General features: G+C 43.3%; 1 protein-coding gene across 1 annotated transcript in view; it reads left to right on the forward strand.

Annotated features, from left to right (window-relative positions):
* LOC110522946 (A disintegrin and metalloproteinase with thrombospondin motifs 6) overlaps nt 1-17340 on the forward strand; it is a 200384-nt gene that overhangs the window by 157287 nt on the left and 25757 nt on the right. The window contains 1 exon segment of the mRNA XM_036977579.2: nt 15900-16002. Coding sequence (XP_036833474.2) covers nt 15900-16002 — 103 coding nt within the window.

Consider the following 17340-nt stretch of genomic DNA (forward strand, 5'->3'; position numbering starts at 1 on the left):
TCTCTCTCTCTGTCTCTGTCTCTCTCTCTCTCTCTCTCGTTCTCTCTGTCTCTCTCTCTCTGTCTCTGTCTCTGTCTCTCTCTCTCTCTCTGTCTCTCTCTCTCTCTCCTCTCTCTCTCTCTGTCTCTGTGTCTCTCTCTCTCTCTCGCTCTGTCTCTCTCTCTTTGTCTCTCTCTCTCTGTCTCTCTCGCTCTCTCTCTCTATCTCACTCTCTCTCTCTCTCACTCTCACTCTCTCTCACACTCTCTCTCCCCCATTCCTCTCTCTCATTCCTGTAAGGTCGTAGAGCAATACCAGCAAACCAAAATTGGTTCCGTGAATGTTCCCAGAACGTTCGTTAGGTTGCGGCAAAAGTTCTCATAACACAAAGACGGTGTTATGAGATGATTATAGAATGTTTGTATAAAACATTCGGCTGATGATGCAAGAACGTTCCTACAACACAGGTAATCTGCTATTCAAAGGTTCCCAGAATGTTTCATTAGGTTGTGGGAACAGTCTGGTGGGAACGTCGTCGGGAACGTCGCCTTTGAACTATATAAGAAAAATAATATTCTCAATTTCAATCAAAACACATACAAATGCCCATTCTGAAAAATGATTATACATAATAAATATACAAATACGAATTCAGGTTCAATGTAATAATCTTTTATGGATTTAAAGGTCCCATGCAGCCGTTTTTATCCCAATATCAAATCATTTCAATATAGTACCTTACTGTTTGTAGTTACCTCATTGTTTTCAATTAAAATGGTCCCCAGAAAAAAACGCAAAAGCAAAGAGCAAAATCATAAGTTGTGTTCTGTACCCTGATTGATCATATGATACACAAGGCCACGGCTATGCCCGGGCGGCCCAGAGGGTTAATGATCTGGCTGCGTGTCCGAAAGATTGTTCAATCCCACATATTCCTTCATCAAATCAAATCAAGCTTTATTTATGCAGCACATTTCAGACATGGAATGAAACGCAATGTGCTTCCGCAGGAAGGAGAAACAAACGATGAAAAAAAAAAAAAAAAAAAAGCTGAAATGTTTACTACACAACAAACACAAGACAAAAAAAAAAAGAAACAAAATAATGTCATAAAGTGAACAACTAAAAAGCAACCTAAGGAAAAGCCAAGCGAAAAAGGTGTGTTTTAAGATCTCTTTTCAAAATGTCCACAGTTTCAGTCCCCCTTCAGGTTCTCTGGCAGGCTATTCCCAAAGGCTGGAGGAATAGTAACTAAAGGCTGTCTCTCCATGCCTCTTGGTCCTAGGCTTTGGGATAGTTAAAAGGTCAGTACCAGAGGACCTGAGGGACCTACAGAGGACATTACTTAAAAGCATGACTGACATGTGTTGGGGTGCATCAATCGTGGATTGATTTAAAAACCAATAGAAGAATCTATATTCTAAAACCGGTGTAATGCGCGTGCTCTCCGTCTGGTCTTGGTCAGTACCCGTGCTGCAGCATTCTGTATGTTTTGCAGTTGACCAGCGGCTTTCTTGGGTAGACCAGACGGGAGAGCACTACAGTAGTCAAGCCTGCTTGTAATAAAAGCGTGGATGATTCTCTCTGTATCGCCCGGAGAGAGAAACGGCCGCACCGTGGCAAAGTTCCTCAGGTGGTAAAAAAGCTTTTTTGGTCACATTCCCAATGTGTTCCGAATCTAAAATAACACCTAGTTTTTTTTTTTTAAAACCTTGTGTGTTGTCTTTACTGCCCATCAATTACAATGTGCGGCTCATTCTCTCTCTGTGTTTTGGCTCCAACAGTAAGTACCTCGGTCTTGTCTTTTTTTAGCTGGAGGAAGTTGTGAGCTATCCAAGTATTTAAATCACTAATACCGTCTAATAATTGATCCGTGGAGCTAAAAATCCTCTGGTGACATGTAAAGTTGTGTATCGTCTGAATTGCAGTGAAAATCAATGCTGTGATTTCTGATAACGCTGCCAAGGGGTAACATACACTACCAGTCAAAAGTTTGGACACACCTACTCATTCCAGGGTTTTTCTTTCTTTTTTTAACTTTTTTTTTAACATTGTAGAATAATTGTGAAGACATCAAAACTATGAAATAATACATATGGAATCATTTAGTAACCAAAAAAGGGTTAAATAAATCAAAATATATTTTAGATTCTTCAAAGTTGTCACCATTTGCCTTGAACACAGCTTTGCACACTCTTGGCATTCTCTCAACCATTTTCACCTGGAATGCTTTTCCAAGCTTTTCCAACTTGAAGGAGTTCCCACATATGCTGAACACTTGATGGCTGCTTTTCCTTCACTCTGCGGTCGTACTCTTCCCAAACCATCTCAATTGGGTTGAGGTTGGGTGATTGTGGAGGCCAGGTCATCTGATGCAGCACTCCATCACTTTCATCTTGGTCAAATAGCCCTTACAAAGCCTGGAGGTGTGTTGGGTCATAGTGCCACTAAGCCCAAACCAGATGGGATGGCATAGCAATGCAGAATGCTTTGGTGGCCATGCTGGTTAAGTGTGTGTTAGTGGAATTCTAAATTCCTCTGTATTATTTCCCAATCAGAATTAATGACTCTGTCAATGCATTCTTTGGGATTGTAAGACCCAATATTTTTATAAGAAATGGACAGAGCCCCGGTCTTAAAAGTCAGGTAACAGCGTTTAATTCAAGAGAGTACTGGTACATACACATTTTACCACAGGTTATAAACTGAAAATGACGTCAGCGTTTTCTAAATGTTCTATCTCTTCATGACACGGGTAGAGGCCCTATAGTTCTCGAGCCTTCCCTCCTCGCCTAAAGCCAAGGTCAGTCATTGTAAATCAGCATTCTAGACAGTCTGGAGATAGTCCGTCCCTGCCATCTGGAGATAGTTAATTAATTTGTACAAAGGAACAGACCGTCATTGGTACTAAACTCCTGACTATATTATATACAATTGGGATTGGGAGCAAGAGAGAAAATTCATATATGTACAGTACATAATCGCATTTGGACTAGTCAGTCCTGATTGAAATGTATACATAATTAGTCATCATTGATAAAATTTCCCTTAACAGTGTGCCTTGAATAAATCACAGACAGTGTCACCAGCAAAGCACCCCCACACCATCACACCTCCTCCATGTTTGGCGGTGGGAACCACACATGCGGAGATCATCCGTTCGCCTATTCTGCATCTCACAAAGACACAGTGGTTGGAACCAAAAATCACAAATTTGGACTCATCAGACCAAAGGACAGATTTCCACCGGTCTAATGTCCATTGCTCGTGTTTCTTTACCCAAGAAAGTCTCTTCTTCTTATTGGTGTCCTTTAGTAGTGGTTTCTTTGCAGCAATTCGACCATGAAGGCCTGATTCACGCAGTCTCCTCTGAACACTGTGAAGCATTTATTTGTGCTGCATTTTGTGAGGCTGTTAACTCTAATAAACTTATCCTCTGCAGCAAAGGTAACTCTGGGTCTTCCTTTCCTGTGGCGGTCCTCATGAGAGCCAGTCTCATCATAGCACTTGATGGGTTTTGCGACTGCGCTGGACAAAGCGGTCAAAGTTCTTGACATTTTCCGGATTGACTGACCTTCATGTCTTAAAGTAATGATGAACTGTCGTTTCTCTTTGCTTATTTGAGCTGTTCTTGCCATAATATGGACTTGGTATCTTACCAAATAGGGCTATCTTCTGTATACCACCCCTACCTTGTCACAACACAACTGATTAGGTCAAACACATTAAGAAGGAAAGAAATTCCACATATGAACTTTTAACAAGGCACACCTGTTAATTTAAATGCATTCCCTATTATTCTACAATGTAGAAAATGGGTAGGTGTGTCCAAACGTTTGACTTGGTACTGTATATAAACTGAACAGTACCAGACCCAAAATCGAACCTTGTGGAACGCCACATGTGATATGTTCACCAAGGGTGACAAAAAAACTCTCAATCTGTTTAATAGGTCCTAAAACAATTTGGAACTGGACCGGAGAGGCCAACCCACCTCTACAGTCTGTCCAGAAGGACATCAATGTCAACAGTGTCGAATGCAGCACTTAAATCTACGAGTGCAAGGACACTCGTTGCCTCTAAGATCATTTACCACTTTAAATAAGGCTCTCTGTGCTGTAGTGGGCACGAAAACCAGATTGGAATTTTTCAAAAGTACAGTTGGCACTTATAGTAGTTTAGTTGTTTGAACACCAATCTCTCCAGAAATTTGCTTAAGAATGAAAGGTTGGAGATTGGCCGAAAATTGCTGAGAGCTGGGCAATCTAGATCACTTTTCTTCAGAAGTTTTTAGTGCAGCGGGCAAAGAGTCTGTGAACAGGGAGTGATTAACAATAAGTGCAGTTAAATACTGTTGTGAAGAAGGTGGTGGGGATAGGATGGAGAAGGCAGGTATAAGGCTTAAGTTGTGATAACACTTTTCTGAGCATGTCTGTGTCAACCAGGGAAAATCAATCCATAGTGCCTTTGTGTGGTAGGCTAGGGCACATACCATCAAACTTCCTTCTCATCAGGTCTTCTTGACTGATACCCAGCCTAATGTTGGTTGTCTTAAGCTCTGAAATATGCCGCAAACTCATCGCATTTAGATGTGGAGGAAAGTTCACACAGGATTTATCAGGCCATCAATGGTCGAGAAGAGCACTGTCTAGTTATTCTGATGATTAATGATCAAGTTAGAAAAAAGGAGTCTGTCTGGCATTCATAATTGCTCTGTTATGTATGCCAAGTTGCTCTCTCAGAATATCTCGCAGAATATCAAAATGGACGTTCAACTTTGGACTTTCTCAACTTCCGCTCTGCCTTTCAGCAATTTCTCTTTAATTTATACATTTCCTCACTCATCCACTCATCTGTGTTTGGATGTGGCCTTTCTAAACCTCACTGGAGCTATGGCATCAATGGTTGCCATTAATTTGCGATTAACGTTATCAACTAAATCATCACAAGAGGAAGGCAGAATAGGTGGTGGAGTATTGTTCATACACTCAATCAAATCTGTAGCAACTTCAGAGGTAAGATAGTTTTTCTTAATAATGTGTTCAGTATTACCCAGTGCTAAGGGCAACAAGGTAGTAAAAAATACACAGTGGTGATCAGATAAAGCAACATCAACAATAGAGAATGTGTCAATAGAAAGCCCCTTGGTAATAACCAGGTCCAGAGTATGGCTGTGCTTATGGGTGTGCCCAATGACATGTTGGATAAAGTCCATAGAGCTCAAAAGATTCATAAAGTCATTGGCCTTGGAGTCAGTCTCTATGTCAACATGAATATTAAAATCGCCCAGCACAATGATCTAATCACAGTTCTCAAGGACAATAGCCAATAGCCTATACAGGGTTATGGCCAGCACTGGTGGCTGACATTTAAACAGTATAGCATGATGCTCAAAAACCCTGTATAGTCGCCAAACGAAATGTCCTTACAGCTGAGAGCATTAGTAAAAATAGAGGCTGTCCCCCCACCCTTTTTCCCTTTTCTGATAGAGTATAAAAATCTGTAGTCCGAGGGGGAGGCTTCAATAAGATCGGCACTACAGGGACTGGGCACCCTTGCTGGAGGCCCCGGGCTGGCCCGTGGAGCAACCTTTAAAGAACTTAGACCAGGTGTTCTGTCAGCATTCTTACAACATTAAGGGAATAACCTGTGCGACCTAACTTGTAAACATTGTATGAATGTCATCACAATTGAGCATATTTTGTGTTTTGGGAACCTACAGTGCCTTCAGAAAGTATTTATACCCTTTGACTTCTTCCACATTTTGTTGTTACAGTCTGAATTCAAAATGGATTACAAAAAAAATGTATCTCACACATCTACACAAAATACCCCATAATGACAAAGTGAAAACATGTTTTTAGAAAGTTTTGCAAATGTATTGAAAATGAAATATAGAAATATCTAATTTACGTACAGTGGGGCAAAAAAGTATTTAGTTAGCCACCAATTGTGCAAGTTCTTCCACTTAAAAAGATGAGAGAGGCCTGTAATTTACATCATAGGTACACTTCAACTATGACAGACAAAATGAGGGAAAAAAATCCAGAAAATCACATTGTAGGATTTTTAATGAATTTATTTGCAAATGATGGTGGAATGACAGAGGTCAAAAGTTTTCTGTAAGTCTTCACAAGGTTTTCACACACTGTTGCTGGTATTTTGGCCCATTCCTCCATGCAGATCTCCTCTAGAGCAGTGATGTTTTGGGGCTGTTGCTGGGTAACATGGACTTTCAACTCCCTCCAAAGATTTTCTATGGGTTGAGATCTGGAGACTGGCTAGGCCACTCCAAGACCTTGAAATGCTTCTTACGAAGCCACTCCTTCGTTGCCCGGGCGGTGTGTTTGGGATCATTGTCATGCTGAAAGACCCAGCCATGTTTCATCTTCAATGCCCTTGCTGATGGTAGGCTTTGTTACTTTGGTCCCAGCTCACTGCAGGTCATTCACTAGGTCCCCCCGTCTGGTTCTGGGATTTTTGCGATCATTTTGACCCCACGGGGTGAGATCTTGCCCCAGATCGAGGGAGATTATCAGTGGTCTTGTATGTCTTCTATTTCCTAATAATTGCTCCCACAGTTGATTTCTTCAAACCAAGCTGCTTACCTATTGCAGATTCAGTCTTCCCAGCCTGGTGCAGGTCTACAATTTTGTTTCTGGTGTCCTTTGACAGCTCTTTGGTCTTGGCCATAGTGGAGTTTGGAGTGTGACTGTTTGAGGTTGTGGACAGGTGTCTTTTATACTGATAACAAGTTCAAACAGGTGCCATTAATACAGGTAACGAGTGGAGGACAGAGGAGCCTCTTAAAGAAGAAGTTACAGGTCTGTGAGAGACAGAAATATTGCTTGTTTGTAGGTGACCAAATACTTATTTTCCACCGTAATTTGCAAATAAATTCATTAAAAATCCTACAATGTGATTTTCTGGATTTTTCCCTAATTTTGTCTGTCATAGTTGAAGTGTACCTAAGATGAAAATTACAGGCCTCTCTCATCTTTTTAAGTGGGAGAACTTGCACAATTGGTGGCTTCCTAAATAATTTTTTGCCCCACTGTAAGTATTCACACCCCTGAGTCAATACCTGTTAGAATCACCTTTGGCAGCGATTACAGTTGTCTTTCTGGATACGTCTCTAAGAGCTTTGCACACCTGGATTGTACAATATTTGCCCATTATTCTTTTGAAATTCTTCAAGCTCTCTCAAGTTGGTTGTTGATCATTGCTAGACAGCCATTTTCATGTCTTGTCATAGATTTTCAAGCTGATTTAAGTCAAAACTGTAACTAGGCCACTCAAGAACATTCAATGTCAAGCAATTTGGTAAGCAATTTGCCCCTAAACATAACACTTTGTATTCAGGACGTAAAGTTAATTTCTTTGGCACATTTTTTGCAGTTTTACAAACAGGATGCATGTTTTGGAATATGTATATTCTGTACAGGCTTCTTTCTTTTCACTCTGTCATTTAGGTCAGTATTGTGGAGTAACTACAATGTTGTTGTAACTGTTTTAAAGTCACCACTGATTGGCCTCATTGTGAAATCCCTGAGTGGTTTCCTTCCACTCCGGCGACTGAGTTAGGAAGGGCGCCTGTGTCTTCGTAGTGACTGGGTGTATTGATACACCATTCCAAAGTGTAATTAATAACATCACCATGCTCAAAGAGATATTCAATGTCTTCTTTTTTCATTTCTACCCATCTACCAATTAGGGTGGGCTGTATCCAGATTTTTTATATTGTCATACCGTCCTTCTCTCACCTCAGGATTTACGGTATTACCAGTTTAATACACAAGTAGGCGCCAAAAAAAAAGTATATTACCAGAATGCTAACAAAACAAATAATAGCGAATTTGCATGGAGGTTGCTAGCGAAATATGCTAACGACTGCAAATGAAAATAAATGAATTGCAATCCGGCTCATAAAGTTATACATAGGTAGGAGCTACCGAATGTCTTTTTTGGTGAGTTTGGAATGTGAACGAGAGTCATTGTGCAAATGAACAATGTTTTGACTCATGCAGTACTGGCTCTCCAGTACTGGCTCTCCAGTACTGGCTCTCCAGTACTGGCTCTCCAGTACTGGCTCTCCAGTACTGGCTCTCCAGTACTGGCTCTGTGAACTGTGGAGTCTGGAGTTGCTAGGGCAACCGGCCTGCCTGCTCTGCAGGGAGAATAGGGGGAGAATAGGGGGGAGGAGCAAACAGATTGAGAACAGAGAGGAGAAAAAACGCAAGGAAATCAAGATAGCAGTGGCAGCTGTACAAATAACTCATCCAAAGGGCTTTGCCTTCTCAAACATGGCAGAATTCAAACATAAAATGCTGCCCCCGTCAGTCACCGTATTAATTCAGCCACTTACTTAAATAGCAAGTTAAACTAAGGGTCTTGTTAATAACGCATAATTCTGTGTTTTTCACGCAGGTCGGAAAATATAAAACTAAAAAAATATCTTGTTGTGTTTTGTAAACACAAGTCTAAAATGCTTAATTTTGTAAGTTCTGCTCGGCATCAGACTAATATTGTGCTTCAGTTGCAATTCTAAACTCGGATGAGAATTCAGGAAGGGACATTTATATCTGCAGACAGCGCTCCGACTGATGTGTAACTTATTTTCTCCGATACCTTACTTGGTGTAGCCAGACTATGTTTCTCAGGTAAAATGCAAGACAAACTTTAAAACTTTAAGCAAAACATTAGGACATGTAGCTGGCTCCATTCTTTCTCTGACAGGCCTAAACATTAGAAATATCATGGCCATGCATCATTTTTTTACAAAAAAAAGATCTTGCTTTTTCATTGTAAGCTCATTTACTTGTGCAGCTGCCAGCCAAATAGCATGGCATTTTATTTGATTTAACCTTTATTTAACTAGGCAAGTCAGTTAAGAAAATATTCTTATTTGCAATGACCCCGGCCAAACCTTAACCCGGACGACGCTGGGCCAATTGTGTGCTGCCCACTTCTGCTGTCATCTCATGAAAATGAAACTATTTTATGTTGAATGTGTTGCACTAATGTATTTTCTGGAAAGGAAAACTATAGTTGCCTGCCCTTGATCACTCTATTAAAGGAAAAAAGAACACTGTTGACTTTCAATATAAAACGTGACCCCTGTCAATACACAGTTGGACTCACCTGCTCATGCTTTCTGCTTTTGTGCTATTTACAAACAAACATGTGACTGTGCTGGGGAACTGAGTAAGCTTTATATAATGTGACAGGTGAAATAAGAACACAATCTGCTTTATCTCCTAACGCATTGCACAAGTTGACTGCAGGTATTTACTTAAAATATAGCTACAAATATTAAAATGTACAGGAAAAACTTCAAAGAAATAGTTTCAATGGTGTTGACGGAATTGAAAAATTCTTCCCTGGCTATTTCCAAATACACCGGTATACGGTATATACTGTATACTGCCCAAGCCGACTACCAATAGATGCCCTTCTTTGTGAGGCATTGTAAACCTGCCTGGTCTTTAAGGTTGAATCTGTGTTTGAAATTCACCGCTCGATTGATGGACTTTACAGATAATTGTATGTGTGGGGTTAGGACTGTGGCGGTCACAACATTTTGTCAGCCGGTGATTGTCAAACAAATAACTGTCGGTCTCACGGTATTTGACCGTTAATTACCATAAACACATTTAGCATCTCCATTTCCATGCCAGGTAGGCTATACTCTTGTTGTAAAGAAAAGCAATGTGCTTAATATGAGGAAAGTTGAGAAATAAATATAGTAGACCTAGCCTATAGAAAGCTGATGGGATCCTCCTCTTTTTAATAGAAGCCATCACTCTGTTTTCGCACGCAAATGCATAGTATATAGAAATGTTGCGCAACATGAGCTCATGGGCTTTCATGAAGTGTTTGGTTAGATTTGCGAATACATTTGCATTGATGTCAGACTGATTAGAGGGACAATAGAGTGCTGACTACCAGGCAGTTAGCAAGTTTGGTGGGCTACTAATGACCATCAGCAGCGTCAGAGCTTGGAGAAGCCTAATTACCATGACTAAACAGTCATGTGGTCATGTGGACTGCCTTCATGACTCGTGACCACCGGTGTGGCGATAATAAGGTCACTATAACAGCCCTATGTGGGGTACAGAGATGAGGTAGTCCTTCAAAAATCATGGTGAAAACTATGCAACTTATTATGTGACATGTTAAGCAAATTTTTACTCCTGAACTTACTTAGGCTTGCCATAACTAATGGGTTGAATAATTCTTGAAAAGTTTGTGGTCAAATGCATATCCTTAAAAACATAGGTGCTGGGTTAATGAAGAACACTAGGAAAGAACAAGAAGGACCGCACACGGTTAAAGCTCCCAATTCACCACTTTATTGACAGTGTTTCAATCCAAAACCTGATGCAGATCTGTTGGGTGAATTGTAAAAATATAATTCCACTTGGACATTATGGGGTATTGTGTGTCGGCCAGTGACACAAAATCTCAAATGAATCCATTTTTATCTGTAACACAACAACATTTGGAAAGGTTTAAGGGGTGTGAATGCTTTGTGAAGGCCCTGTATCTCTTGTAAAGTACCCACACTGTTCCCACAGCCAAATTAAATGTTCTGGGAACCTTTCAAAAACTCAGAAAGACTGTTTTGTCAATATTCCTGCAACATCCAAGGAACGTTTTGTGCACACTGATTTTGTGCAAACATGATCTGAATGTCATCACAACGGGACAGTTTTTTGTTTTTTTTGGGAACATATCTTTTGCAATGTCCCCACAATGTTCCCACCGTACTGTTCCCACAACCTAATGAAACATTTTGAGAACCTTTAAAGAACAGACAAAATTTTGTTGTTCTAGGAATGATCTTGTCACATCTGGTAAATGTTTTTTTGCACCCTAAAATAAACACGGTAGAATCATCCACACAACTGCACCGTTTTCTTTTTTTTTTGGGAACATATCTTTTGTGATGACCCCACAGTGTTCCCCCCCAGACCGTTACCACAATCTAATGAAACATTCTGGAAACCTTTAAAGAACAAACTAAATGTCTTCTGGGAACGTTCTTGCAACATCAGGCATAGGTTTTTATACAAACACTGTAGAATCATCAGCACAACTGGAAAGTGTTTGTGTTCTCAGAACATTTGCCGCAACCTAACGAATGTTCTTGGAACTTGCACAGAACCAGTTTTGGTTTGCTGGGAAAACATTACTGGTACATTGTGTTATTCCATTACTTGAAAACCTAGTTAGAACATTTGGGGAACGTTCTGCACAGATGTCGTGCACAACATTTTAGTTAACGTTAGGGGAAAATTTTTTATGTTTGGTTTTGGGATGTTATCATCCTAATGTTAGATAAAAAAAACCTATTTAGAATCTTAGCTAATGTTCTGGGAATGTTCCCGGTTTGTTGGGATCCCTCTATTTTTAAGGTTGCTAGGAGGAAGAAGATTCTAAGAAGGCTTTCCCTCCTGTAAAGGGTTAAGTTGTTTGTTCCCTTTTGGTAGAGCAAAGTAAACCTCAGCCATTCACGGAAGGCAATTACCTGCCTCTCTGACTCTGTCAAGGTACTGAATGGAGTATCACTGACTTTGATTGATGGAAGATTTAACGCACGAGTGGTTTTGGGATAACAGAGAGCACTGAGGATGCTAGCTTGGTGAAAACAATGGTCAAATAAATGCTTTTGTCCAGGTGAATTTAGGTTTCGTTTGTGTTGAAACAACGTTTGAACGTCCCAGTAAAGATCTTATTGTTACACACAACGCAATGCAAAATGTTCCTTTAAATTCTATGAAAGTTAATTCAAGTACCTTACTTTAGTCCTAAAAAATACTTTGAACAAATATTGTGTATGGCTGCAAACTCAACCCCCCCCCAGCACCCCACTCCTCCTAACTATTTCAAGGTGGGCCTTTTTTTTCTGAAGCTGAAAATTGAGCCAGTTAGGAGGCTTGTGGATAGTCAACCACAAATCTTAAAAATAACAGTTGAGAGCAAGCATCGAACGTTTACTTTGGAAAACAAACATCGTCCCAGACCACCGTTTCATTGCCCCGACCGTAGTGCGTCCACAGAGCTCCTACACACACACACACACACACACACACACACACACACACACACACACACACACACACACACACACACACACACACACACACACACACACACACACACGCACACACACGCTCACACACGCACACACACACACACACACGCACACACACACACACACACACACACACACACAAACAAAAACACGTATCGTAATTTCAGAGAGAGCAGAGAGTGTAGAGCGAGTCTGGCGTTGACAGCTCTGGCCTGGACATGAAGCCTTGTAGTAATGAAGGTCAAACACTGGGAGTGTGTGTGCAAATGAATTAAGTCATAACATACAGACACGCTAGACTAACCCCACAGCTATCAGAGGAGATTGCTAGCCGCTAGCCATGGGGTCTGAGCTAAAGGCTAATCTCTCCCACAGCGCTGACCGGTGTGGTGTGTATGTGAGTGTGTGTGTTATGACTTCATTCATTTACACACACACACTCCCAGCCCTCCCCTATGGCCTGCGGTTCCTGCCCTGGTCATTGTTCCCTGCTGAGCAGAGGTCAGCACTCAATTGTTCTCTCTTTCACAACAATGAGATAATGCTGACTCCCTCCCTCCCTGGCACTGTCCCCTGTCGCCAGTTCACATAATCCACCAGGACTGCGTTAGGGATAATCAACATGTCACTTCTAAATGTCATCGGTGCGTGTGTACTATTAAATGTCACCTCTCAATGGGAAGCAGGACAACAATGGAGGGTGGGAGGCCTGCTGGGAGTTCCTCTGTGGTGGCGGACACAGACATTGTGTTAACCAGAGTGGCTGGAGAAGACGCTGGTTACGATAGGAGTGACTGAGAGGGTTGGATCCATACCTTACAGTTCTATACTTCTTATAGTTCCCGGTGCATAGTGGGAAAAACTCACTATTGGAGAAGAAGAAAAAAACTCAAGCGTATTGGCCGCGTTTGATGTAGCCTCTTAGTTGTCGAAGCGCTGTCTCGATCAACATCACACAAATGATTCAATCGCTAATCTTACCCTAGTACTGTATTTCACTCTGTCTTTTCTCACCAGAGCTGCATGATGGAACTGACTGGGGATTGGCCCTTACTTCAATAGTAATGAAAGTCAGTCACCCTTTCCTTCAGCTGGGTTCAGGCCTGTAGTGTGTGTGTGTGCCTGCGTGTTTGTGTGTTCAGGCCTGTTTATCCTGCTCTACTTTCAGCCTGTGAAATACAGTATATAGCTTTGACCTGAGCTCACTGAGAGTCTTTGTTTGTCCTGAGGGAAAGTGCTGTTGGCCCTCGCATACGCACACGCACACACACACACATACATTTACATGGACATTTTTAGTTATTTAAGCAGACGTTGTATTCCAGAGCGACTTACAATTAGCTGGCGTTGTTGTTACCTTCAAGTAAGTCTCTGTTTTGCTAGGGTGTTGGGGATGGTCGAATGGGCGTAAGCATCTGCCTCTGATTCCAAAAGGTTGCCAGTTTGAATCCAGCGAAAGAAAGTTGTTTTTGAGATTTTGTTTTTTTGCCTGTCCCAAACCTTAACCCTTACCTTAACCATTCAGAGTTAATGCCAAAACTTAACCTTGAACACACATTTTACGTTTGTAACAACTTTGAAATGTGACGTTTGAGAAACACGGATTAACGTCTAAATCTGACGCAAGACTGTGAGAGTTAGTTGTTTAAGATAGCTAGGTGAGACCACGACACACCACAATCGGAACAAGTACATTTCCCCCTCAAAGAAGTCGTTATGTTCCCTCAGCAAAGTCAGTGGTAGTAGGAAAAAACAAGCACATTTTAAAACATTTGAATTACATTTTGGGGTTGGAGAGGGAGGGGGGGGGGTGTGCCGTGGGATTTATTTACAATACTCTGTAAAGAGGTAGGGTTTCAGACGTTTTTGGAAGATGGGTAGGGACGCCGCTGATTGGGATGCCAGGACAGAGAAGCGCTTTGACTGGGCTGAGCTGGACCTGCCAGGTGGGATGCAGTCCAGAGCTTGAGACCTCCAGCCCTGAGAGGGTGGAGAAGGAGGATCTGATGGTTCACGGCGTCGAAGATCCAGGAGGAGGAGAACAGAGGAGAGAGAGTCAGCGTCGGGAGAGCGGGTGTTGGTTTCTTGAGGAGGGGAACCACTCTGGCCATCTTGAAGTCAGAGGGGAGGCAGCCAGTGGTCAGGGATGAGTTGATGAGGGAAGTGAGCAATGGGAGAAGTTCTCCAGAGATGTTCCGCAGAAGGGAGGAGGGGATGGGGTCTAGTGGGCAGGTTGTCGGGTGGCTGGACATCACTAGTCACAGTTTCATCTGGAGAGACAAGAGAGAAAGTTCCCAGACAGAGAATGTTTTCAACAATACTGTATTTGCCTCTTCCCTGATCCAAATGGAGAGCCTTCCAAGGCATAGAACACCAACCTAAGCCCCAGTACTGGCCCCGGCCCTGGCTCCAGTACCTGTCCCAGTCCTAGCTCCAGCCTCATCTCTAATGCTAGCCCCAACCGCAACCCCAGCACCTTACCCCCGCCCCAGTCGAGTCTGAACCAAATAGTGTCGATCCGGCCCAGCCCCCATTCAAGGCCAGCCCCAGCCCTAACCCCAGCCCTAATGACCTCCCCAGCCCTAACCGCTGTCCTAACCCCAGCCCTAACCCCTGTCCTAACCCCAGCCCTAACCCCTAACCCCAGCCCCTAACCCCAGCCCTAACCCTAACCCCGGCCATAACCCCAGCCCTAATGACATCCCCAGCCCTAACCCCAGCCCTAATGACATCCCCAGCCCTAACCCCAGTCCTAACCCTAACCCTAACCCCATCCCCAGCCCTAACCCCAGCCCTAACCCCATCTCCAGCCCTAACCCCAGCCCTAACCCCATCCCCAGCCCTAACCCCATCTACAGCCCTAACCCCATCTCCAGCCCTAACCCCATCTCCAGCCCTAACCCCATCTCCAGCCCTAACCCCATCCCCAGCCCTAACCCCATCTACTGCCCTAACCCCATCTCCAGCCCTAACCCCATCCCCAGCCCTAACCCCAGCCCTAACCCCATCCCCAGCCCTAACCCCATCTCCAGCCCTAACCCTAACCCCAGCCCCAGCCATAACCACAGCCCTAACCCCAGCCCTAACCCTAACCCTAACCCCAGCCCTAACCCTATCCCCAGCCATAACCCCATCCCCAGTCCTAACCCTAACCCCAACCCTAACCCTAAGCCCAGCCCTAACCCTAACCCCAGCCCTAACCCCATCCCCAGTCCTAACCCGAACCCCAGCTCTAACCCTAACCCCAGTCCTAACCCCAGCTCTAACCCTAACCCCAGCCCTAACCCTAACCCCAGCCCTAACCTAACCCCATCCCCAGCTCTAACCCCATCCCCAGTCCTAACCCCATCCCCAGTCCTAACCCTAACCCCAGTCCTAACTCCATCCCCAGTCCTAACACCATCCCCAGTCCTAACCCCTAACCCCATCCCCAGTCCTAACCCCTAACCCCATCCCCAGTCCTAGCCCCATCCCCAGTCCTAACCCCATCCCCAGTCCTAACCCCTAACCCAATCCCCAGTCCTAACCCAATCCCCAGCACAGCCCGAGTCTATTCTGTACCAGACAGGGCCGACCCAGCGGGGATGTTTGTAATTACACACTCAAACAAATCACCAGGGAAAACAAAGCAGTTGTTCCAAACACAAAACATATTGTTCTCTGCATGAGAGAAATAATAACATAACAGACTGTCTCAGGCCAGAATAGAGTGGTTTTAGGGAAAAGTCTTCACAGACAATAGACTGTACTAAGGTTAGTTAAACTAGGGTTTGTTATCCATCCCAACATTCTAATGTGTTGTTTTTGATTCGTTGTTTTCCAGGCATGCCCATCGGGATCCCGGGACTTCCGGGTGAAGCAGTGTGCCGACTTCGACAGCATGCCGTTCCGTGGGAAATACTACAACTGGAAGCCCTACACTGGAGGTGAGATCGGAATAATGCATTAATCCACCAATCGCTCCCGTCCATTCCGCTGTCTTTCTCTTCCCGTTTGCAGTAGTTTATTCGGCGCTTTGATACCTTTCATCATACAGTAGCTTCCCAGAGTCTGTGGTCCTCTCTGGCCCTCAGTGACAGTCCAAAGGCTTCTCTCTGTGACTGTGTTGTGTACACATCTAATACCAACAGTAGGCAGGACTGTTTGATAGGCCCAGAATTCCTGGGATTCCCACATTGTGTTTGATGGCCCTCTAGACAGCCATTCCAACTCTTTAGCCCTCAATGAAGACATTGGAGTGGGAGTGTGGGAGGGGTGGGATTTGGGTGCATTGAGGCTTGAATTCTGGGTCATCACTATCTGGGCTACAATTGATGAATTGGCACCAGGACTTACTATTACCTTACAGATGTAGGTTATTAATTTGATCCCTCTATAGCTGCTGGAAATGCAGATGAGCTTCACTATTTACACACATTCACTGAAAAGCCGCACGTCATTATATTTTTGCACTTTTCATGCAGCCTGATTTTGGCCAGCTAATAGCCTAACCACCTACGCAACATTATGTACGAAACGTTCAAATCCTGTTGCTGCAGGATTATTTTGCTGTGACAACACTGGTCAAATTAACATCCAACACCTGTGTGTGTTCTCTAATTTTCACTAGAGATTGCAGTGGAAAGTTACTCACAAAGAAACACACACACGCATGCACACGCACACACACACACGCGCGCGCACACATGCAACTCATAAAGCACAGTCTAGTCCTACTCTGTCCCAGGCCGTTGCGCTATAAGTTGAACTCTGTTATCACAACTCCCATTAGTCAACGCTATGAGCTCCTCTGTAGCTGGTACAAATCTATTGGACTGTCAGTCTACATGTAGAGGTTGGAGAAAACCTCAGCGTGGATGTCACTGTGTGTGTGTGTGTGTGTGTGTGTGTGTGTGTGTGTGTGTGTGTGTGTGTGTGTGTGTGTATGTGTGAGTGTCATGGCAGCCCCAGCTATATCTCCCAGTGTCAGTACTGAAGTGACGTCAGGCCCCAGGTCCAGGATCAGATCTAAGCATGACTAATAGCAGTCTTTATTATTATCAACAAACTCTAGAGGAGAGCAGAGAACAAGGCCTGGGTTCATGTTCTGGCCCAGACTCTTGGCTCACAACTAGCACCACAAAAGGTTTTCTGGGATAAAAAATCTATATTGTAAACTGTATTATTTTCTTATAGATAGATGTATTCATAGTCATGTCACTCATCATGGCACACATGATGGGTATGATGTGAATCAACTGTTATTTATAAACTGGCCGTTTCGA

This window comes from Oncorhynchus mykiss, chromosome 5 (genome assembly GCF_057628025.1).
Source record: "Oncorhynchus mykiss isolate SJ-2025 chromosome 5, ASM5762802v1, whole genome shotgun sequence".
Classification (NCBI taxonomy): Eukaryota; Metazoa; Chordata; class Actinopteri; order Salmoniformes; family Salmonidae; genus Oncorhynchus; species Oncorhynchus mykiss.